Raw genomic sequence first — 23,298 nt, 5'->3', positions numbered from 1 at the left:
AAATGGCAAAAAACCTATCTTGTCTTTAGCCTTAAACTAAAATCAATACTTGGCTTTTTCTAAGTGGAGTTAGCTGTAAATTATTTTAGGATTATTTGGATGAATGTAAAGATGCATGCTCAACATAAAGCTAACATTTGTTTCGCATACTATGTTGTGTTTGCCACTTACCAACTTCCAGCAGCACTTCAGTTTCAGCAATCTACTTGATTTTTTTAACCTGATCTCTGAAGGGGGCGCAATTATGTGTTAGAAGGGAACACAGGTGAAGAAAGTTTAGTCAGTTATTTTGAATGAAAGAGGTTTCACTTTTTCTAAAGTTTTCTAATGTTTTTTGGTTTGCAGTACAGAAAACTCCAAGCATTGGCTTTTATATCCTCCACTTCTATGAAAAGTTGGGTCCCTGAACCTCAGTCAGTTATATGTGTCAAAAGAATTTGTTTTTATAAACCTCTTGTAAAGAAGAGAGAGACAAGGCAGGGCAGGTAGACCTGGAACTGGTTCCAGGCTTGGCTGTAATCCAAGTGACTGACTTGGAACAGGGCAGCTAAGATGGCAGACTCCAGTCCAGCTGTGAGCCAAGTACGTTTTGCCTGGACATCACCCAAGTACCAGATCTATGGGTTTCTCCAGTGCTCTTGCAAAACATCTTCTGCTGGTCCCCATGTTGTGCCCCAGGGAGCAGCTGTAGCATCTTGCCGTGAAGTGCTGCAGTGTTATGCAAGCCTGGGAGAGCTGGAGTCTGTATTTGTTCCTGCCAAATGACAGTGAGATCTGGATAAGTAAGAACTGAGTAGCCCCGCTGTCAGGATACAAAGGAAATGCATCCCATTTTGTATTGCAGCAATTCACACCAGTGCATCACAGAACAGCTTCCAAAGGAGATAGGAAATGATACAGTCTCTTACTCCAGTGGAAGAAATGAAATGTAAGGTAAAACTAGCATGCAACACTTCTCTTTTCCAGTAGCCCTGACAAAACCAAAACCAGACAACTAGATGAAGTGGCAATCGTATTTTGAACAAATAAAAACTTTTTTTTTTTTTTTTAATTTAGAAAAGGGATTTTTAGTACCTTTATGTTGAAATAGCTCAGATGTCACATACAGCCAGGAAGGGAGCCTTGTAGAAATCCAAGTCCCTAGAGCACTGCGGTTTTGGTGCTGTTCATTTGTGATTGCTAGTATCCACTATTTAAAAGGTTGATGCAGTCAGTCATAGGAGGACATAAATTCTTAATCCCTTGTCATGGCTACAAATTTTCTGTCATCTGAGGATCATGCAGTAGTCCCATTAATAATGATGTGAATTTTCCTGTTGACTTTGCCAGCAGCCAGATTGCACCCTGCATCTTTTCAGGCTGTTGTGGTGACAAAGTAGTGAAAATGAACAGAAACTGAAAACCAACACTAGTGTCCGAGCGAGCATCCACTTATCAGACCATTCTGTACCTTGCAATAAAATGTACAGTTGACTAAAGATTATTTTAGTGACTCTTACTTCATGGAGATACCAATGTATAAATATTCTTATGCTCTTGTGCTTGCAATCTATGCCCTTTTTCACTGACAGAATCTAAAGCTTTTTAATTTTAGAATCATAAAATATTTCACTGATTATTTTGTTGGAGAGGGTTAACTGAATAGAAGCATAATTTGGTTTTGCCAGAAAACATCTTTCATAAATGGATTTTAATTAATAAATTGTATTGTACTATAGATTTTATATGCTTTTCTGAAAATGTTAAACTATGTAGACTTTGATTTAATGTAGTGGAAGTGAGAAACTGTAACTGTTAAACAGAATTTAGTAGCAACATCAGATGGGTAGGGCAGAAATTCAAGAAAAAGTGCAGGAGCACTTTCTTCTGCTTAAATAATCTGCAGCTAACAAGTTAATCCTTTGATCCTGCAGAGCTCAGAAGCTGTTAGATGTCAAAACCTGATGAAAGTCTCCAGGCAGCCACAGGGTTTTCCCCTGTCTTTTGACTTTGACTCAACAAGCTTAAGCGTAAATAAGTATGATTATTATGGCACAGGAGACACGCTTTATTTGGCCTTAGGACTTCCTAAAAAATGGTTATTGTTGGATATGAAATAATTACATTAAAATGTGTATTTTTGACTTAAGCCTTTGACTACTCTGTGTGTGTAGGAGTTGCCCCAGGGAAGTTAGCCTGTACCAGACAGTAAAAGTGCCAAAAATCAAATTCTCCAAGCATTTAGTTCTCCCTGTCTCTTAATCTCAGGGTGTTTCTGTGAGTGCTCAGAGGGAGCCCTGCTGGAGGGACCTCCTGCAGTTACCCTCACCCTCACTCTTCGGCAGTGAGATGGGAGAATGGCTTTCACTTGCTTATTCCTTTGATACAGTGAAAACCAGCCATCAGCTTTCTAAGTTTTGCATGCAGAAAGACTGATACTCGGGGATGCCATGGTACGATGGTGGCATTCAGCCACTCCCGACAGGGTAGCTGTAGCACTGGTTCCAGGAGGGCACATTTGTCAGAGGGTCCCCCAGCCCTTCCCTGCCCTGACTTGACCCCATTGCGTGGTCTCTGCCAGCTGCGGTTGTTGACTTGGGAATGTCATTTGCCTGCAGATACTTTCTTGAAACAAGTGGGTACAGGAGAAAAAAAAGGTAGGAGTAGGCTGTGGTTTATGTTAACTGTTTTAATGGGCTGCATACGGCCATGGGCTGTAGGTTGGATATCACTGCTTTTCAGTAATTGCAGAACAGGGGCAAGAGCCAACCTGCAAAGTGCTGGGGAGTGGAGAGAGCACACTTAGCTCCAATGAGGAGATAATGGGGTGCCATGTGTGTGGTTAACTAGGCTTTTTAACCTGAATGAAAGCATTTGGTGGAAGTAGGTCTGCTGCAGAAGCATTTTTCTAGTCAGAAGGCAAATTGGGCAGAGACTTTTGTTGGTGATATGATTACCACCAAAAATTCCACCTTACTTTTAATGTACTTTTGAGATCTCACTGCCTACCTTATGCAGAGTTTAAGACTGTTTGCAGTAATAGCTCAGGATCATGACTCCCACTAACTCCCTCTCTGAACATTAACAATCTACATCTGTCTGTAGTGAAAGCGTCTTTCCCCCTGCTATAACTAATTACAGAGGTTACGTCCTTTTCAGGGAGTCTTAAGTGTGTGTATGTGTGTGGGCTGAAATAAAAACAACCCTGAGTTTGATAACTCAACTGATAGTGTTCAGTCTTGGCTGCATTAAGATTAGTTTATGAAAAGATCAGAAGACAGCTGTCGCTCTGTGGGAGGGATCATCCCATGGTTGTGGGCTAGCCAGGGATACACAGGTCCCACTAGGTTGTCTGTTTATCTCTGCCAGATTACTTTATCTCTTTGGCTACATTGAAACAGGGGCATCTAAGCTACTCAGCATTTCTTCGAACTCCTGTTTGGGAGTTTACCCCAGATCCCACAGTAGTGTGGGTTTTACTAGCTTTTTCTGCCATGTTCTGGTGTTCTTAGATATGAAACTCCAATGATTTCCAGATAGGAAACATGAAAGTTCCAACCAGGTCCTCCGTGTAGTCAAGCAGCTGAGGGAGCAGAACCTCAGGAAATGCATCTCCAAGTCAATTTATTTTCTATGTTTCTGCTCCTAGTCTGTAAAACATGGGTGACAGCACTAGCACTACAGACTCCAAAGGCTGTGTTGTGACAAGGAAATAGCACTATGGATAGCTTGGCTTGGTAGATCAATGATGACCATAAGTTTTGGTTGGTTGGTTCAGACTGTTTTACTAGCTGTGACAAATTAGACTATAACATGAGGGTGTCTTTCTTCTTAGACCGTAACAGCAGACGCCTACAGAAGACTGTAAGAAAGGTGCAAGCATATCAGACATCTACCCAGTCTCCTACCCTCCAGCAATTTGCAGGTCCAGGCCTTTCTGATACAGAGGTGTTCTCTTGTATTGAGGAGCATTTTGTGGTATTTTTTTTCTGTGGTTTTACCCAGTTTTGGAACCTGTGCACAATGAAGAGTTGATGCTGTGAGCAGTGGAGGCCTGAGAGCAAAGAGGTTTATGTCCGCAGCAGTCGATGAACTACTGTAGATCCCCACCTGCATTTTCAGTAGTTTCCACCAGGACCACAGAAAATCTTTTTTAAAAAAAAAGTAAGCCCTGACCAAAGGAGCCTTTGGTTTGGTCTCAGCAAGATGCAGCAAAGCAAGACCAAGTAAATATCTGAGAACTGTTACGTTGAAAACACTCCTGTCTCAGGGAGACAATGCTCACTTTCAATACCCAGACCCAGAGATGAAATCTCACACCTCAACAGTTCTTCCTTCTTGTCAGATCCTTACCATAACATACACATTTTCCAAAATTCACTGTGATGACAATTGAGATGTCTTTTAGTCTTGAGCTCATAATGACTGAATTACTTTTTTGTAGCCTCTCTTTATCTGTCAGTCTAGGTGGATTTGTAAGGAACAGAATGAGGTTACACCAGCCTAATCTTCTCTGACAAGGTCGCAAGGCCACATGGCTAGGGCAGAAGTAATCAATGCCAAATATCCAGACTGTGGTCAGGTCTTTGATTTTGTTTCTACCTATTTCCTGTAGGCAAAGTAAAGATGTATAGAGTTGATGGGTTTCTTGTAAGTATTTTACAAGGGCCATTTGCAGACTGCACCCAAAGAATATTTTTTATGGTCTCCTTGTCCTGTCAAAGGTTGTACAGAAAGGATGCAAGGTGCACCTGGTCTTGGGCACTGTTTCATTAGTGTTCCAAATGGCATAGTTGTACTGGGTCTGGCTGGGGTGGAGTCAACTTTCTTCATAACCACACATACCCTGCTGTGTTTTGAATTTGTGACTTTTAACATTTTTAATGACACGCCAGTGTATTGGCTTCTGATGAGCTGGACTTGCACAGTGTCAAGGCTTTCTTTTTTTCCCACTCTGTTTCCCCAGCAGCTAGGTCTAGAGTAGACAAAGCCTGGGAGGTGACACAACAAGGACACCCAACCCAGACCAATCAAAGGGATATTCCCTGCCCTATGACATGGTCAGCAATAAAAACTGAAGGAAGGGGTTTTGAGTGGGAGGTGGACATTGCTTACAGACTGGTCATTTTTCTACTTTCAGAAGGTGATGAGTGATTGCCTTTGCATCACTTATCAGTTGGGTTTCTTTTTCCTCTTTCCTATAGTTATTAAACTGTCTTTGCCTTGACTCATGGGTTTTCTCACTTTTCCTTTCTATTCTCTTCCCTGTCCCTCTGGGGCTGGGAGTGAGCAAGTGGCTGTGAGATGCTTAAGGGGTGACCAGGATCAACCACCACAGCAGCAGAAAATAAGATTATGAAATTAGCAGAAAACACAAAGTTTGGTGCTATGAAAAACTTGCCTGGATACAATTTACGCCTACATGGTAGCTGGAGATGTATTATATGGTTTCAGCACTATGAAATCTCCTTAGGTAACGAAGAAGTAAGACTTTAATGACATGAAGAATTATGTCTCCTTCCTCAGCTGTCCCACGCTATAAAGAGCTGCCTTATAAGTTAGGCTCAACTGCATCATCTGGTTTTGTTGTGGATGACAAGCATATGCAGATGATGACAGTGGCTCAGCTGACATCTGATAACTTTGGCTGTCTCAGACTCTGTCCATTGGCTCTCACTGCCTCCCTGCATTCATCCCATGTTATGAGATATCCCTGATATTTGCGCGGTTTCATAGGAAGAGGATAATCTACTAGCACTGCAGGCTGGATTCACAGTCAAAATTGATGTAGCTCTCCTGATGTGGCTAGATGAGAAGCTGACATCTTTAACATTTCCCACCTGCCTTGTGACACACCACAGCACTGCAGGAATGCAGTGTTTCTGGGGTACTGTTTCACTCATGCAATTTCAGGGGTTCTTTAATTCAGCATGGGTTTCATAACTGCAGATATGGCAATTTCCTTTGCAGATTAAGGAAGGATGCCATAACATGAATGACTGACTGGGTGTCACTGCTGTGTTGTGACAGGCTATCTTCTTAAGTAGTAGTGATTGATGACATGCATAAAACTGAGCCATTATATGTGCTGTTTATATTGAGACAGTACTTAAAATGTGGGATGTCAGTCAAAGCACTGATTAATTACAGAGTGCTATAATAAGGGGGGGGGGGGGGGGGGTGCGCAGGGTGGAGGTGCAGTGAACAAGGTACCAGAGTAAATGTTTGTTTTGGAGCTTCAGACAGCATTGTCTCTTTATTTCCAGCCTGCATCTGGCCATAATCAAAGGATCTATCCTATACATTGCCTAAAGCATGAGACTTCACTGCAGGCTGCAAGGAGCATTTTGATATCAATATTAAACCCAGTTTCTGAAACAGGCTGGTGACCTTTTCTTTTTCCCCTTGAGCACAGTTTGAGCAAACCTCAGTGCTCTGTGGCAGCATTTTCCATGGCTGCGGAAGCTTCTGAAGGCCTCAGCTGCAGACCCTTTCTTCTCTGTGCTTTGCAGAGGGTTTGAGGACCCCTCTCAATAGGTTTCATTGAGTGCCACGGATGCAGCAGATGCCTTGCAGTGAAGACACAGGACCTGGTCCCAGGGGGTATAAACTCAGCTCTGTTTCTGTTCTGCTGGCAAGTCCTTGGGCAAATCCCTCCCTCTGCCTATCTTTGCAGCTGTGGTGTGGAGGTGATGGGATGAAATCCCTTCAGGGTCATTGTAGATGGGCAGAAGGGGAAGCTGCCCAGCTGTGCAGTGACATTTCTGCACCCCATTGCAGACGGGCTAGGGAAGGAGATAGGGCCACCTTCCTTTCCCTGCTGCCCTCCCTGTTAACAGGCTTTCAGGGCAGGGTAGGCATGAGAAGCAAGAGTCTGAGCAGTGCTGCAAAGCGTGGGTATGCTACATGGCCTGACATGAGCTTGGCCTGCATGACAGACAGGCATCGGGAACTTCAGCTGGCCTCATATCCCTTTGTTGTGTGTATGTTGGGTGGGAAACACCTGGAGAGTGTTACTATGGCACTGGACACCAAAATGTATGAGTTTTGCAATGAGATAGAACAAAAAAGAACTGGCTTTCCCCCCCTCTTCTGCTTATGAAGTAGAAGAGAGAAAAAGGAATGTTCCATTCACAATTACAGAGTACAGTCACACCATTCAAGTTTTCCTTCTTTGCATTTGCTGTTCATTTTCTAAGACCATTATGGTTTGTCACATTTATAACTACAGTTCCACCTATGTGCATGTAAACTGCATCCTTGTACAGACGGATAGTTTGCATATGCCAAGAAAACAGTCCTTAAGTACATAAATCACTTACATGTAAAAAGCCTTTCCTTTTTATATTTATCTTAGTATTAGCCTGAAAATCAGCTGTCAGTAACAACCATAGTAGCGGTAGCATCTGAATATTGTGGTTCGATATGTCACTGATTGTAACTTTGAGTATAGCCTTACAGAGCAATATCAGGTTGTTTCCAGAATTTTATTTTTCTGCAAAATGAAAAGAAATTATCACAATTGTACCTCCACTGTCAAGGTACAGCTGGATTATGTGGTGAGACTGTATAATGATGCTTTTCTTCCATATCTTCTGATGTGAACATATTAACTATACTTTTTTTTTATTCTTGTACATTTGTAAATTACACATTCTCTGTAGTAGTTTTACCAGCCAACTCCTTTGTTAGGAAGTGCTGCATTACTTTGTACTGTACATTTCTGTCTATATTTATTTAGCTCTTTAAAAATATGTCCAATTAAAGATAATTTTTACTGTCATAAATATCATGCTTTAATTATTTTTTGTAGAACAAAAATGGAACCAGAACAACCTCTGGTTTCACAAATGAGGCAATGCAGAATGGGTTTATTACTTGGATTGGGCCCTGCACCCAGCAAAGCCTTCTACTTTGCATTTGTTTTAAAAAGCAGATTGTGTGTAATTCCACTGTTTTCCACAAATCTCCATGCATAAAACTGTGCCCCAGCGTCATGAGGAGGTCATTTTGGGTTTGTGTCATACTGTAGTACATCATTTGTGAAACTGAAGTTGGCTTTTCAGTCATGTGACAGGTATGTAATGATGTTTTCCAGTGCTCTTTGTGAAATTGATTTTATTTTTTTTTTTTTAAGGAAATTTGTTTTGGGCAAAAGCATATCACATGCACTCATGGGTTCTGCTTTTTTTGTCTTTCCCCTTCTCCCTTTTCCAGACCAGGATGAGAGAGCAGCGGAGCTCAGCAGGGAGCAGAATGAGAAGACCATTCGCAGCACACAGACAGCTCTCCGCAATTTCCGAGAGTTCCTGATCTCCAAGTACCCCTCTGAGACCCGTGAGATCTATGTCATCCCCTGCAAAGAGCTTGATGCCTACCTTGCTTCCTTCTTTGTGGATGCCAGACAGAAGGATGGGTCTGAATACGAGCCAAACAGTCTGGCCAACTATCAGTGTGGGCTGGAGCGGTATCTCAAAGAGCACAGGTATGGATACAGTATTACGAGAGATAAGGAGTTCAAGAGGTCCCAGGAAGCTCTAAAGCAAAAGCAGATAGAGCTCAGGTGTAAAGGAAAAGGAAACAAGCCACACAAATCTATGAAGCTCACCTTTGCTGATGAGCTTATCCTGCGTAAAAGAGGCTTGTTAAGCCGGTACAATCCTGAAGGGCTGCTGAACCTTGTCTGGCTGAACAACACTAAAGCGTTTGGACACTGCACAGGTTTCCATGGGTCCACCCTCAAGTGGGGAGACATCAGGCTGCGGGTGACAGAGACTGGGTTGGAATACCTGGAGTGGATGGGGCCAGACAATGGAGATGCCAACGCCAAAAGCAAGAGAGGGGGGACGGACTCACGGGTGTATGCCACCCAGCACTCCCCACAGACCTGCCCTGTGCAAGACTACAAGGAGTATGCCCAGAGGCGGCCTCCAGCCATGCGCTACGAGGACGCGCCTTTTTACCTGTCCATCAAACCTGTCGTCAACTTGGCTGCACTTCACTGGTACAACTGCCAAGCTCTGGGGAAAAACAAGCTTGCCAAGATGGTAAAGACGATGTGTGAGAAGGGCAACATCCCTGGTCGGAAGACCAACTTCAGTGTCTACCAGAGCTGTAGCACCCTCTCAGAAGCGCAGAGCAACCAGCTGGTGCTGATCTGCAATAACTTGAGCCAGCAGGCTGCCCAGTCCATGGCAAGCCACTCGAATACTGGCAACTTCATAGTGTCGGCATCCTATGACTCTTCCTCGGACACAGCTTGAAAGAGGGATATCACCTGAACACTTACTTCTTTTCCTTTTTGTTTCAAACGTTGAATTTGTGCCCAATAATACACATCAACTGTGATTGTACACTATTCCCCCATAGCCCTCTCTCCAGTGTTAATTCACTTTATAAAAATATAAAAATATATAATATATTTTTCTTTTTACAAATAAGTCAATAGAAATAGTTTAGTATTACTAACATAGTATTTATAGTGTTAATACAAAAATAAAAGGTTCTTATGGGTTATAATATAAATGCAGATTTTAAAAGGACAAAAATGGTTCTCAGGCAACAAGATAGACTGGAAATACCATTTTTAACATGCGCACATCAGTGAGTGTAAATCCCCAGGGAGGCTTACGTAGCAATTCAATTTTAAAGCATTTTTTCAACTTCTAATTTTAACATGACCTCCCAGAGTGGAGGAGACAAATTTATCACTGGCTGCTGCTTCTTACCTGCTGGCTTATGCTTGATCAGCAACACCAAGAAATAAGAGATACATCAATGTAAGTTCATTATATAATTTACAACATGTTTTGTCTGTTTTTTATTTTGTTTCCTGAGGCTCATTTATGCTAGATGGGGAAAAAAACACCTGAAGTCAGCTAAAGGCTATTTTTAACTTTTGGTTTTGTTGATGATTTTCTGTGATCAAAATGTTGCTGGTCTTTGGACTAAAAAGCATCGTTTTCAAAGATATGCAAAAGTACAATAGCAAAACCACTGTCATACACTTAATTTTAACTGTTTAAGCATGGATTGTTAGTATTTTGTGACTGTGTATACTTAATGTAAGATCTACTGACTTAACGCCACTTTCAGTATTCTGGGGAATGCAACAAGGCAGAAAAATCCACAATCTTATCCCAAACTGTACAAAAAAATTTGCATCAAATATGTCTTAAGATGTCATTTGAAATCCACAAAAAAACAGCATAGAGAGTCTAACAATTATTTCATATTTACTACAGAAAATGAAAAAGCAGGATAGTTGTAAGTGCTGGAAAACAAATTTAAGTCAGCTACGCATAACCTATTTCCATTGCAGACAATGGAATACGTGCATGTGAATCTGAAAGCAGAATTTGGTCCTTAAAGCCTTGAATTAATGAGTACTACTGTTCCAGCATTTGAGTTTGCAACGTAATTGTCCTTTTCTCTAAGTACAGAGAAAACATTAACAAATTCAGCACTTCAGTGAACGAGTATGATTCTTGACCTTTAAATTTATGTATGGTACTTCTCAAGTAATTCAGCTTAGTTTATGTTCCACTAGGATATCCCAGGGCCATGATGAGGCTTCAGACAAGTCTGCTGGGGTGATCTAATGACCACTGAAGTCAATGAAAGAGTCAACCTCAGCTGACTTCCCATGGTTGTTGGATCAAACTGTTCCTGAGGGGCTTTCTTATTTGTTTTTTTGGTTGGGTTTGTGGTGGTGGGTTTTTTTGGTTTTGGTGGGGGTTTTTTTGTTGTGTTTTTTTTTGGGGGGGGGGGTCTATTGTTTTGTTTCTGTGTGCATGTTTGTCTTTATTCCTTCATATTCCTGCATATCCTTCGTATTCTTTAGACCTGCAACTGTGCAGTGACTTTAATCATCACTAATTCCAAAGAAAGGGTGAAATAGAGGTAGCAGACAGAATAAAAATCACCCACCTGGCACCATTTAAAAACTGTTTTCTGTGTTGCTAGGATGAAATGTTCCTGTGTGCGAAGGAGGTGGCAGAATGCCTGCACCTCACTTAAGCCTTATTGAAGGTCTGTTTTGGGGATGGGGTAGGTAGCAGATGTGCCACTGGGAGGTCTAAGAGAAGAGATTTCCACTGTAATAAGCATCTGTCCTCCCACGAAGCTTCCTGCAGGTGGCACAGCCTGGCTGTGATCAGTTTGTGCTCTGCACGTAGCAAGGCTAGTACAGTCTTAGGTTTCCTGTGTGCCAGCTGTCCCAGGGTCTTGCACGCTGTGGCAGTGTAACCTCCAAATCCACAGCCCCTGAGTTACTGGCTGCTGTCTCTGGGGCGTGTATGGTGGGCAGTGGATTGGTAGGCTCCAGCAGTCATTCATACTGCAGAGCTATACTTCCGTGACTTGGTCTGGGGGCTTGAGGCCGAATCATGACACTGCTGAAGTGAGTGCAAGCAGTGTCCTTGACTTTCAGTGCCATGGCAAATCTGGTTTGTAGGTGAAGGAGAAGGAAGCACAAACAGACTTTGGGTGCAGCCAGCAAGACAGCTGCCCAGCTGCCAGACAAGGCCAGCCATCTGATTGCTGTTTGCACAGCCTTGCCTTTTGACAGTGGTGCTTTTAATGTGATACAGTTAAAAATAGTTTTGTGAGGCTCATGCAAGGCTGTGGCGTTTATTGGTGTTTCCCACTGAGGACTTACCTAGCTGCTCTTAGTATGTGCTAGAGTGCAGGGGGTCTCATGCCAAGGAGCTCCCTAAGGGTGCCACGTGAGAACTCGACCATGGAGCTAACCTCTAGGACAGTTTGGGGTCTCTGTTTCTCCCTATTGGCACTCATCTCAGCACTTTGCAGTGGCAGCTATTGCAGGATCAGACCTACTTCCCCACCTTGCCTTTCTAGTGCTGCCAACAGGTGGCTAGGTATCAGCTGTCCTTTGTGGGGCATCAGATCTCAGCTTCTCACCTCCCCTCCCCTGCCAAGCTGCTTCTCTTTGCTGGGAAAAGCTGCCTTGAGCTTGTAGGGGAAAGAAGCCACCCTAAGGTGTAGCCACCTTGTGTTTCTTCTCAAGCCCCACGAGGTGGGAAACCAGACCTTAGAACCAAATTGCTTCTCATGCTATTATCAGGCTCAGAGCTTGGCAGTGGTTCACATCTTCTGCGGGTATGCTTTAGGTGTGTTGCTTCAGAGTGGGCTATTTTGTGGGGGCTATTTAGTGTGGTAATTACAGTTACTCTTGTCTCCAAGGGGGCATGTCACTGGCTGCAGGTATGCCATACTGCAAGCAGGTCTTAGAGGTGCTACTTCACCTCAGTGCTGCAATTCAGCCGCAACGCAGACCTTGGCTCTATTGGCAGGAGCCAAAAATGCTCAGTGACCCAGAAGAAAGAAAACGGACACTCTTGCACATGAGCTGGGAGGTCATAAAAAGCATTTCCTATGACTTCTTGACTCCACATGCTGACTTGTTCTTTGCCACAATGTTAAGATGGTTTGTGCTGATGTCCAGCCTGTGTGCTGGGTGAGGCAATGTCTCTTGACACCTGTGGCTTAGCAGGGCACATCAGCAGCTTTTGCTTGTCTGATTGGGTGATAAGCTGTGGAGGATGTGTGCTTATTGTGGTAGCCTCGGTATTATGGGAGTGGTTTTGTTCTCCTTTGTGACATCTCTAGTAACTCAAGCTTCCAGTTGATGCTGATAGCAGATTGCCTGGCAAATTCTGATGGGGCAGCCCCAAACAGACTGCTTGTTTAAAGAGCACATATGGCCAGAATATGATACAGTAGTATCATACTCCACATACATTAGCTTTGAAGGGCATTTAGCACAACATACTACCCAGTCTTCATTTGTGGACAGTTGCAAGGAGTTGAGTGACCACAGTTTAACAAATTACTATTTGTTTTAAGGCCCTGGGGAGGGTTGCTAACCCACTGGGAGGGAGACTTCTGATTTAAACCACTCTCATGGTTTTGTCTCATGCTGGCAGGAGAGATGTCCCTGTCACTGTGGCTCAGCTACGAGGTGACAGCTCAGTTGCTTATAATTGTCTCTCAGTACTCCAAATGAGGGTGTCAAACCTGCTCCACCAGCAACCTGCAGGCTCACTGCAGCGGTGGGCCACTTCCCTGGTGGTAAGACACCACAGTGTGGCCAGGGGCTAGTGCTAGGAACTCTTACAAGCCTTCCTCTCTGCCTAAGCAAAGGATTGGGGTCTCCCACCACGGCTCTTGATAGAGTACCTTTTACCCAGAAATCAAAAGGGCAGCTGGCAAAACGCTGTCCTGCCTCCTGTCCAGCAGAGCCTGTAAGGCTCCTGACTGCATTGTGCTCCAATGTAAAGGCTGAGCTTCTGCATCACAGTAAGGCTCCGATTTCTGTAAGATGATGGTAGCTGGCTCCAAAGTGGTGCTCGATTTTCTCCTTTTGCTTTCCCTTCCTTTTTTCCTGCCACTCACCTTTCTTTGACACTGTTAGACCTCTTAGGTGAATCATTTCAACTCACTAGCCCAGCAGAAAATGCAGCAGAAAAAAGGGGAAGTCAGGTAATTTTCTGTCAGATTGCTGAGTTGAATCTGCTTACAAACTGAGATGCAAAGCCAGTGGGGGAGACACAGGAAGGTGTTCCCCTACCAGTACATTACACATCTACACAGAGTCATTAGCCTGGCTCAGCTACTTCGGCCTTGGAAACCCATCAAAAGGGTAACACAGACCGAGACTCTTCTGAATCATTTGCAGATGTATTGGTTGCCTTCAGCACCGTCTACCAGCTTGGGAGATTTGCTCAGTGCTACCAAGAGCAAAATTTGGCTTTGAACTTAAGAAAGAAGCAGACTGCCAAAGCACAGGCCTGCACATAGTGTGAAGGAGTCTGCACCAGTGTTAGTGCAGGCATTCCCACGTGGCCTTCTCCTGACACCAAACCAAGTCAGACATGGGGATTATACATGGATGTCACTGGACTGATCTGGATGCAGCTGTGCACAATAGAAGCACTTGGATCTGTTCATGTGATTGCACATATAGCTGGGCAGAGCTGTGGCCACTTGGACAGCTTAAGCTCTGGTTTTTTAGTCACTCATGCATGTATTTATGATATTGTGGGTTTGCACAATGTACGTGTATTCATGCAGGTAATTGGAACCGAAGTCTTTGATATCCGGGTGTTGCAAACTGCCTGTTTAATTTTCAAATACGTAATTATGCAACAAAATGTATTTTTAAGTGTAGGAGAATGAATACTGTTGTGAACTACATTGTAGACGAAATTACAAGGGATATCTAAAATAACAGCACATACTTTGTTCATTTGCATAGTGCAATAATTCTATGACAGCAGCATCCAGGCTGTTGACATAGAGGACAATCTAACAATGGAATCAGTGTCCCTGTTGCACATTCTCCTTTGTGAAGAACATCAGTGCTTTCAAACTGTTTCGTGTTTTTGTTTTTAGAAGCTGCTGTGCACTGGTATTCAGTCTACAGTATAGCTGCCATCTTAGAAAGCTGTGTAGAGAATGAGATGCAAGCAACATGTTGTACTGCTGTGCGTGCTTGTCTCAGATGTTTGTGACCAGATCTTGTTGTGCTGTTTGCGCAAACGATGTGAGGTGGGAAGATGGGGATCAGAAAGAGCAGGTGGTGTGTCACTCTAGAGCCTGGGCTACCCTAAAGACTGAAACAGCCTTAAAGGAAAGTGAGATTCCTGTTGCACTAGGTTTCCTCCCTGTCCAGCACATATTTACCCTTTCTTGTCACCGTGTCTGAGTGCATCCCGTAAGTGCATTGACTGACCTGACTAGTGCATGGACTGATCATCCCTTCTGACAATAAGCTGCATGTGATTGTGATTGACTGACTGGTCTTCCCTGTCCCCGACATCCTCACTCCTCTTACCATCCCTGATCCTCTAATATTCCCCTCTCCTGGCATCTGCACTGGGGGCAAGGGGACCGCTTTGTGCAGGGCAGCTCTTGGCTGAGAGTTCCCTCCCTGCTATCAAGTGACCTTGTGCTTTGGGGATAACATGCTCAGGGCAGACTGCCTCGTGTCAGGTACGCGGGGTTTGTGGGATACTCAATGCGAGCACTCTGGAAGCTCGCATCTCTTGTACTGGAAGCACTCTTCCTCTCTTTTCTCTTCTGCTTTTTGGGAGAGTGCTGTCAAATCATGAAAGAAGATGAAATTCACTCCTGGGTAGGGGACCAGGTCCACATTTGTGCACTGTTTGACTTCCCGCTGACATCCTTAAAATAGGACTGAGATGACTGGTTCTAAACAGTACCTAACTTTTGGCCTCACTCCATCGTGGAAATCAGTTCATCTCATGTGGTGTGGGCAACAGGGCATTGGGACCCCCTGACTCCCTGAACTCGCAGAGGCAGTGTGACTGTGGGAAGGAGGAGAGCTTACAGGACACGGAAATATCATATGATATGCCTGAAAAGATCCAATTCATGCCTCTTGGTTAGGGTAGAGAAGGACTCTGCTGTTCACTATGAAAAGTGGTGGGAAGTGAGTCTGCACTTCTTCAACAAGGGTTCTTTGCTAAAAGTCAATGTGAAGAGATGGCTGTTTTGCTGTCCTTGTTCTTAAGAGGGAGGATGTATTTTTTTTTCTTTCTGTGCTTTCATGTGTTTGCTAAATCTGTACTCTCAGTGCTGAGGAGTGCAGAGAGAAGGCAGTCCAGCATAAAGTATGGCTAGATTCCTAGCCAAAAACTTGAACTATACTTTCTGGTGACAGTCCCCATATGCTGAGTTGGTGGCTGAGAACAGTACTGCATCAGCTGGTGTCTCGTGGCACATCTTTTGAGTCTGTGCAGAGCCAGCATGGGTGTTGCTGCACCACTCTCCAGAAGCTGAGAGCCTGGGGTAGCTTGCCAAGGACACCCCTATCACCCAGGCATGTGCAAGCCAAGAAGAGGGAAGGCCTGAAGCACAACTAAATGATGGTGCTTTCCCCATGGACAACGTATGACAGACACAATGAAGCTGAGCTGTATCTCCTCAAGGGTTTTGGAAAGCTAAAAGCCGCCAGGGACATCACTGCTCCACGTCTTTCACAGCAGCGTAACTTCAGCTGGTGATGGAGTGGCCCTTCTGAGGACAAGTCAAGTTTCTCTGAGCCCCCAACAAGTTTTGTGGTTGCACTGCTTCCAGCTCCACAACCAGGTGCCAGCCTGCTCCTCCCCACTGCACTGTCTCTGGCTGAAGCCCTGTGAAGCTCTGCTGAAGTTGTCCTCCAGCACCCTGACCCTTCCAAAAGCAGTAGAGAGGCATTTACCGCAGTGAAATGCTGGAAGGCTAAAAAGCCCCATATCTTAGAGACACCTGTGAGCTTGTTGAAAAGTTTGACACTTGCCATTCAATGGAACATGTTCAAAGGAGTGGTGATGCTGAAAGCTTTAATATCTAATCTGATGGCGGGGGGGAAATTGGTTTGGCATGAAATGTGCTCATTACATAAACTGATGGGTTTTAACAATCTCAAGAGTCTCTGTCTCAAGCAAGGAATTTATTTCCTCTTGCTGAAGGGGTTAACGTTAGTTGGTAATGCAGACAAAATTGTGTTTGTTTCATTATACAAATGCCATTAAATGAGTTGTCTGTGCATTGAAAATGGACTTACTGTTTTGAAGGGATTAGGATGCTTTTGTTAATCGTTTATTTTTGTGCTCAGCATTCATTACACGGTAGCCACTGGTATCTGAAAAAATCAGTACCTTTTCAGATTTCAATTTGTTTTTTTCTAGTTAATAGAGGTTTTGCTCACAGTGTTTAAGAGACTGGTAAGGTAGGTGCTGTCATTGAAATTCAGTGGGATAGAGTTTCAGCGGGAATTAGAAGAGCTGTTCAGCTTTTACATAGTGTTTCAGGAATCCGCTTGTGTGTTTTTTCATTACTACTGTTTTATGCAGTCTGTAAGTGTCCAGAAAATAATGAAACAGCCAAGGGAGGGTAAAATAATCAAGAAAATGCAAAATACTTTGGACAAAAACATTGTATTATTTTTACACTAGAAAAGTAAACTCTTAAAATTAATTTTATAGATACTATCTTTGCTACTTCAGCTGTTACGTTTGCGAACAAAGACACTCTTAACACTCCTCATGCCTAGAATTTCATCTAGGCTTTCTGAAGGCTGTAATCCTGCTGACTGTCTTCCTTACCGTTATAGCATGTTCTCAGCCGGCCTAAATCATGCATAGCCTTCAGTATCCCCTGGGCTGCCCCACACTGCTCCTGCCAGAACTCCTCCTCTTCTACTGTCAAATATTTAATACACTCACTGTATGTCACATTTCCAGCCTGAAAAAAAGCCAGTGCGGGAGACTTACTGCAGCCTCTGTGTCTTCAGCAGTGGATGCAAAGTCTAGATACAGAAGGCAAGGCAATAGTGACTGGCTTCAAACCAAATTTGGTAATTTTTGGGTAGGAAGGCAAATCTTCTCCTAGTGGTTCTGAGGCTGAAGGTGTGCTGAAGAATGACTGCAGTGTAAATTGCTTTGTTGAAGCCTTTGTTTTCTGTATGGTGCTTACAGTTCAGATCTTCCAAGCTTTGCCTTCCATGGGAGCTTTCTCTGTGAGCTGCTTGCAAGACTGGGTTCCTCTGCACAAGACTGGGTGCATGGATGTGAAATGCAGTTGCAGAAATATCCAGAGCATTCAGGGATGTGCAGACAAAATGTGGCATAAAATGTCTTAATGGAGTCTGAAAGCCGTCAGGGGAAGAAAAGGTGAGAATCTGATTTTGCTGCAGTTTATGGCAGTGCCTGCAAGCTGCCTGGTGCTGCTGCTGGAAAGGGTTTGGTGCCAGTTCTGCAGCACTGTGAGAACTGTATGCCCATGCCGCCTGCTTCCACTCAGCTTGGGATGTGAAATGCACTTGGCTGTAAGCACGTGACAAGCCTCACTGGTACAAATGGGTCTCTAAATACTGAAGCCTGACATCGCTTGGCCATAGGTGCATTGTCAGCATTTGGTTTTGTCCATGTGACCCATTTATCTCAGGGTCAACTTGAGTAGAGCAAATATTCAAGATTGGAAGAAAAAAACCTGACAGAATATTTAAGTGTGATGAAGACAGTATAAAGGCAGTGGGAAAACCTGGCAAACACAATGGAAGTTTTTGTCTTTTTTTTTCTAAAGAAGACAAAATTATCCTTTAATATCCTACTTCGTTTTACACTGGAATTAGAAAATAATTTCCATTTGTTTTAATTATCTGCTGGCCTTAACTCTGCCTTTGACAAGCACTTTTGCTATGACAACCCTTGGTCTCATGGTGAGCAGTGCTAGGGAGAAACAGCTAAAGTAAGGCTTTTATCTTTCTATGCATGCAATATTTTAATCTTTCTAATCTTTTATTGTGAATGTGTTTTCTCCCATTTTGTAAATTGACAAGATTAGCACTGTTTCTTCCAAAACAGCGGCTGAAAAACATAACCAAATTTCCACCTAACAATGTCAATTCTGATTCATTCTCAGTTAAACCTCTAAGACTAACTTCCAGCCACTGACTTTAATAACAAATTAACTTTTTTAAGAACAATTTGTAAAAAATTAATTTTGTTAATTCTTTTGTTTCATAAGAAAAAGATTCACTGTCTTGCCAAATAATAGTAATAATAATAATAATAATAATAATAATAATAGTAATATTTCTATGCAGTGTGTGAATCAGTGATGTTGCTGTTTAAATTTTGCATGTTTTCTAGGTGTTTTGACATTTGTATGTTTATGTGGTATTTGTAAAAATGCTAACTATTGCTGCTATAATCACCACTGTTGTAAGTAACTGAAAACTGTACTATGAAGCTGTGCCAGTTAGCAGGATTTTTTTTGTGTGTCATGGTAAAATTCTGCATTCTGCTGTTCATTTCTTGTTTTAAGCCAGTATTTAGTGCCTTCTGTGGAAGGAATCAATATGTTGTGGTAGACAGGAGGTGCCAAACTTCTAATATCTTGTTCTGCACAGATGATCACTTACCAGCTTGAAGCATAAAAAAAAAAAAAGGTAAAAAGAAAAGAACAGTCTTGAACTCTCCATCTTTCTTCAAAATGTCTTCTCATTAATGTTCATTTGGAAAAAAACCTCTTTAACAGAGCTGAAAAGAAGCCATCTTCCCCAGCTATACCTCCTGCAGCAGCAGTCTGCCAAGTGTGAAATATGAGGGGTACAACGGAATCTGTAGTACCCAAATATTCCTGTTGGTAACGGATCCAGTGATTAGCCGAGCCTGTTAAAGTCATTGCAGAGCATGCTAAAATGCCATTTAATGAAAGCAATCCTCTGATTGCCATAAGAAACTGTTAGCTCTCACAACAGTTGTGAGCCTGCTCTTGTAAACAAGTGTCAGCTTGGTCAAGCGATGGATTCCAGTCCCCGTTCCGCCTCCGCTGAAGCCACACATTGCTGCCAAATGAGACTTGGACGAAATTCAAGCTCAAGATTTTTGGTCTTGTTCTTTTCAACTGCTTTCATGGCAGACAATCCCTGTTTATCAAAATTCTGACATTACATTTTCAGTTCCTTTTCCACCCTCTGCTTAGAATCTGGCAGTATAGCAAATACACACATTCATACACGATCATTTTGATTTTGATAAGATTTTGGCAGGCTGAAATTGTACCATATTTAATCATACAACAGAAACAGACAGGAGGGAAATGCGAGATGTTCATCTGTCTAGTGCATTTCCCAGCCAGCAGGCATGGTCAACTACATGGTCTTTAAAATAGTATTTTGTATGGAAAAAAGAAAAGACTAACCATCAGTTTTCCATTTCTACTGAGAGATAAAAGCTTGTTATACATTTTGAAAAGACTTTTCAAATCAGAATACAGTTTTAACAAAAACTGTCATGGGAAAACAAGAGTACATTGAATTAATCCTTGCGGACACTGGTCTAAAGCCATATCTGTTCCCCAGCAAGATATTTTACAGGCCTCATCACGTAAAATACTTCCAAAAAACAAGTTTATGCCAAAATTTTCAATGTAACCCTTCTTTCTGTGATACCAGCACACTTCCAAAAAGCAGTATTAATGGATGCAGCCCAGAACACACTGAAAATCAACCCATGTGATAGGTCACAAGCCAGTACCCCACAAAGTGATGAATTTGAAAGCCCCAGCTGAAGATCTAAAGTGGTTAGGATGCTTAGAAGCCTTTTGCAGCACCTCAGTTCCCATCTCTTGGAGGAAATAGGGCCTTCTTCAGAAACGTTAGGCCCTTTTATTGTTCTTTAAAAACTGGTAGCTTCTTCAGGCTCCTTCTGCCAGATCAGAAGCCAGCTGAGAGCAGTTGCAATGTGTTTCTCCATTGTTTTGCTTGTCTAGTAGCCATTTACACATGAATGCGTGCTTCCACTTGCCTAAGTGAAGAGTTTGGACTCCACAGAACTCCTGCCTATGTGGCCCTAATATGAAATATGCAAGGCAGTGATATATGGTCTTATATCCTGCATTTCTTCTCTTTATAGCTAGATCTGAGTCTTCAAGGTCTCACAAATGTCACTAATTGTCTTACCAATTGGTCTTCCTAGCTGCTTCTATGTGTTGGCCCAACTTGCAAAAATAAATGCATCAGATTCCTGCAGCACACAGATGTTTTTCTCCCCCATCTTCTCTTCTGTTGTGAAGCTAGATATATCTGCATTACCTTCAGCTTAGATTTGAATCAGGAAAGCAATCAATATCCTTTATTTAGCACTTTGCATGCTGGAAATGCAGTTACTCTACAGGTGCTGATCTGGCATTAGGATTTAGCCTGCTGCATGTGGTGTGTTAGAGTCTCTAGTGGCATTTGTTTGCTTTTCACCATGGTTCACTGGTTTCAAGATGCAAACTAGCTGATACTAATGGTGCGCTGGTTTAGATGCCACCTCCCAATCACTGTGATACCTTCAGTATGCATGTTGTCCAGTCCTGTAATTGCTTTTCTAATTGCATTTTTCTGAAGGGCATTGTATTGCAGGACAAGCTTTTTATTTTTTTTCTTACTATTTTTTTTTCCTTTTTCTGTTTCTTTTTCCTTTTCTTTGCCTTTTCTTTTTCGCTTGCCTGTGCCTTTGCCTTTTTTCTTTTCTCCAAGAAAAAAAATATAGCTTAGGCTGTGCTGCTGTGAAGAGCTAGGAGAGAATTATCCATCCAAACCCGAGTGGAATTTGGGGATTTGCTTAGATTTTTTTAGACCCCCTTTGCAAGCCCCAGCTGTAATCAGCTATTTAAGGCAGAGATCTTAGCATGAGCAGTGCTACATATCTGCCACTCAAAATGCAGTTTTCCACACTGGGAACCTTCTTACACAGATCTCTTGCCCCTGCATTTGGGAGATTATATATACACTGTTTTGTTAGGGAAAAGTAACATTTTGATGCATTTCAATGCATTAAGCTCTGCAAGTCTGAGGGGAAGGGAAAGATTACTGGATCATTTTCTGAAAATCTGAGCAAAAATTGTCAACTACAGTCCATTTTCGGAGCTGCCTATTCAACCCCATTGTCCTCAAATTACCTTCTCCCTGGAGTTGCACAGCGACCTGAGAAAAAGGAGTGCAAAGGCTTTGCTGTACATGAGGCAAGATTTCATGACTTTGAATGAGGAAAGATTTCAAGATATACTTTGAACCCTAGGTCTCCAACTGGGTTTTCAGGACTGGTAATCTTCTTACTTGTCAGCTGGGTAGGTTTTGACCCATATGGATGCCATACTGCTATTTCTATATTTTTAAGAAGCAGATTTCCTACAGGGTAAGGTACTTCACAGGTGAAGACCAATATGGTCATCAAAGTTGTCTGTCACTTGTCCCAGCTGAGAACTGTTTGGTGGGTGGTTTTTTTGTGTGGTGTATTTTCCCCCTACTGTGAGACACTCCAGTCTTCTTTAATTGGGATAGAGTAAACAAACATATGTTGTACTGCTGTCACACTTCAGTCAGATGTCTCCTTGAAAAATGTACTTTCAGTGTTTGAGTACAGAAGTGCCCTCAATAAGAAGAATGCAAATCCAAGAGGCTGGGTTTTTTAAATGATGTCTGAGTTTCATCCCTTGCTCAGTTGTCAGATTAGACTTTTGAAAAGAATGGATTCAGTTGTGTGCTAACTGGAGTGTGATATCCACTTTTACTGATCTGCAAATTCCAGAGACATTCTGATCTTTATTGCACTCCAGCTCCATTTTTATTCCCTTATGATAATCTTTAAGAAGTCTGGTTCTGCTGCATTAGATTGATTTCACTGTCTGTACGATGTTTGCTGCTATTGTAGTGTGAATTTTTATTTTTGATTTTTTTTAACTTTGTATTGGTACAGCCTTAAACTTACAGAATTAAAGACCATTTAAAAAATAATCAAGGTAGTCATTGATGTCTGTGGTAAGTGCATGCTTTATTCACAGTATTTTGTCTGTAATTGGTTGTAGCAATAAAGTCTCATATATTTAATAAACTGCTTTCTGCAAAGTTGACTGCTTTCTTCAATCTAGTGAAAACAATTTACTTGGCATTTCAAAGCACATTGTATAAAAGAAGTACAGCTCACTCTCATGCTTTTCAAGTGCGAGTATCAGCATAGCTGGGAAGTTCCCATGGACCTGTGATGCATTTTGATTAGCGGAGTGCAAATAGGCTCACCGAGAAATAGTTGCTGTCATACCCTCTTACTTCTGGGGTTGTGTTTCACGAAAACTTTTAAACAGTTGCTTAAGTAAGTATGTCCTTCCCTGCTCAGGAATGCACTTAAAAGCAAGCTTGACTTGAACCATGTGCTCATTTAATCTCACTTCAGTAGAAATGAAAGCCTACATCCTGAGAGCCTTTTTGTATTAATTTTCCTGAACCTCATATGGTTACATCAATTCCAAGGCACAGTTTGGCTTAAAGTTATTTTGCACTTTGAATTTCAGCAGTAAGGTCTGCTCTCCTCATAGTTTTGTTTTAGTGTTCATCTAGAATAAAATTAAATGTGCATCCAAGGATATGCATCTTTTAAAAGAGTTGCTTGTGAGGTCTGAATTTTCTCTGTTCAGGAGGTTTTAAAATTAAAGGACTGGAAAATTAAAGCTAGTAAAGCCCCTATGTTGTGAAAGAGGAAAAATCCTAAGTGGAAAAATCCTTAGAGATCTCCAATAAAATTCCACTTAGGTTCTGCCAAAGGAACATGAGAAAAAGGATAAAGCTGAACCCCCCACGGAACTGCCATCTAGGGAACAGCAATGTGTTTGTGTTGGTGTCGGGACATCAGTGCAGGACAGTAAGAGCTAAGTGACACCATGGGTGAGGTACAGAGGAACAAAGTTTTCACCAGGTATTCTGGGACTGCATTCCCATTACCTGGCAAATTCTGCTAAACTGAT

The 23,298-nt window shown here is 42.5% G+C and overlaps 2 protein-coding genes across 2 annotated transcripts in view; one reads left to right on the top strand and one right to left on the bottom strand.

Moving 5' to 3' along the window:
* Positions 1-22,697, top strand: part of KIAA1958 (KIAA1958 ortholog) — a 73,043-nt gene extending 50,346 nt beyond the window's left edge. Inside the window, exon 3 of the mRNA XM_055790320.1 lies at positions 8,197-22,697. Within this exon, the coding sequence (XP_055646295.1) occupies positions 8,197-9,242 (1,046 nt within the window). The 3' untranslated portion in view covers positions 9,243-22,697. The remainder of the gene's footprint in view (positions 1-8,196) is intronic.
* The window catches only part of INIP (INTS3 and NABP interacting protein), a 230,722-nt gene that overhangs the window by 169,482 nt on the left and 37,942 nt on the right, over positions 1-23,298 (bottom strand). The gene's annotated exons all lie outside the window — the stretch shown is intronic.

This window comes from Falco peregrinus, chromosome Z, assembly GCF_023634155.1.
Source record: "Falco peregrinus isolate bFalPer1 chromosome Z, bFalPer1.pri, whole genome shotgun sequence".
In the NCBI taxonomy this organism is placed as follows: domain Eukaryota; kingdom Metazoa; phylum Chordata; class Aves; order Falconiformes; family Falconidae; genus Falco; species Falco peregrinus.
Note: the sequence above shows the minus strand (reverse complement) of the source record. Positions and strands in the feature narration are given on the sequence as shown.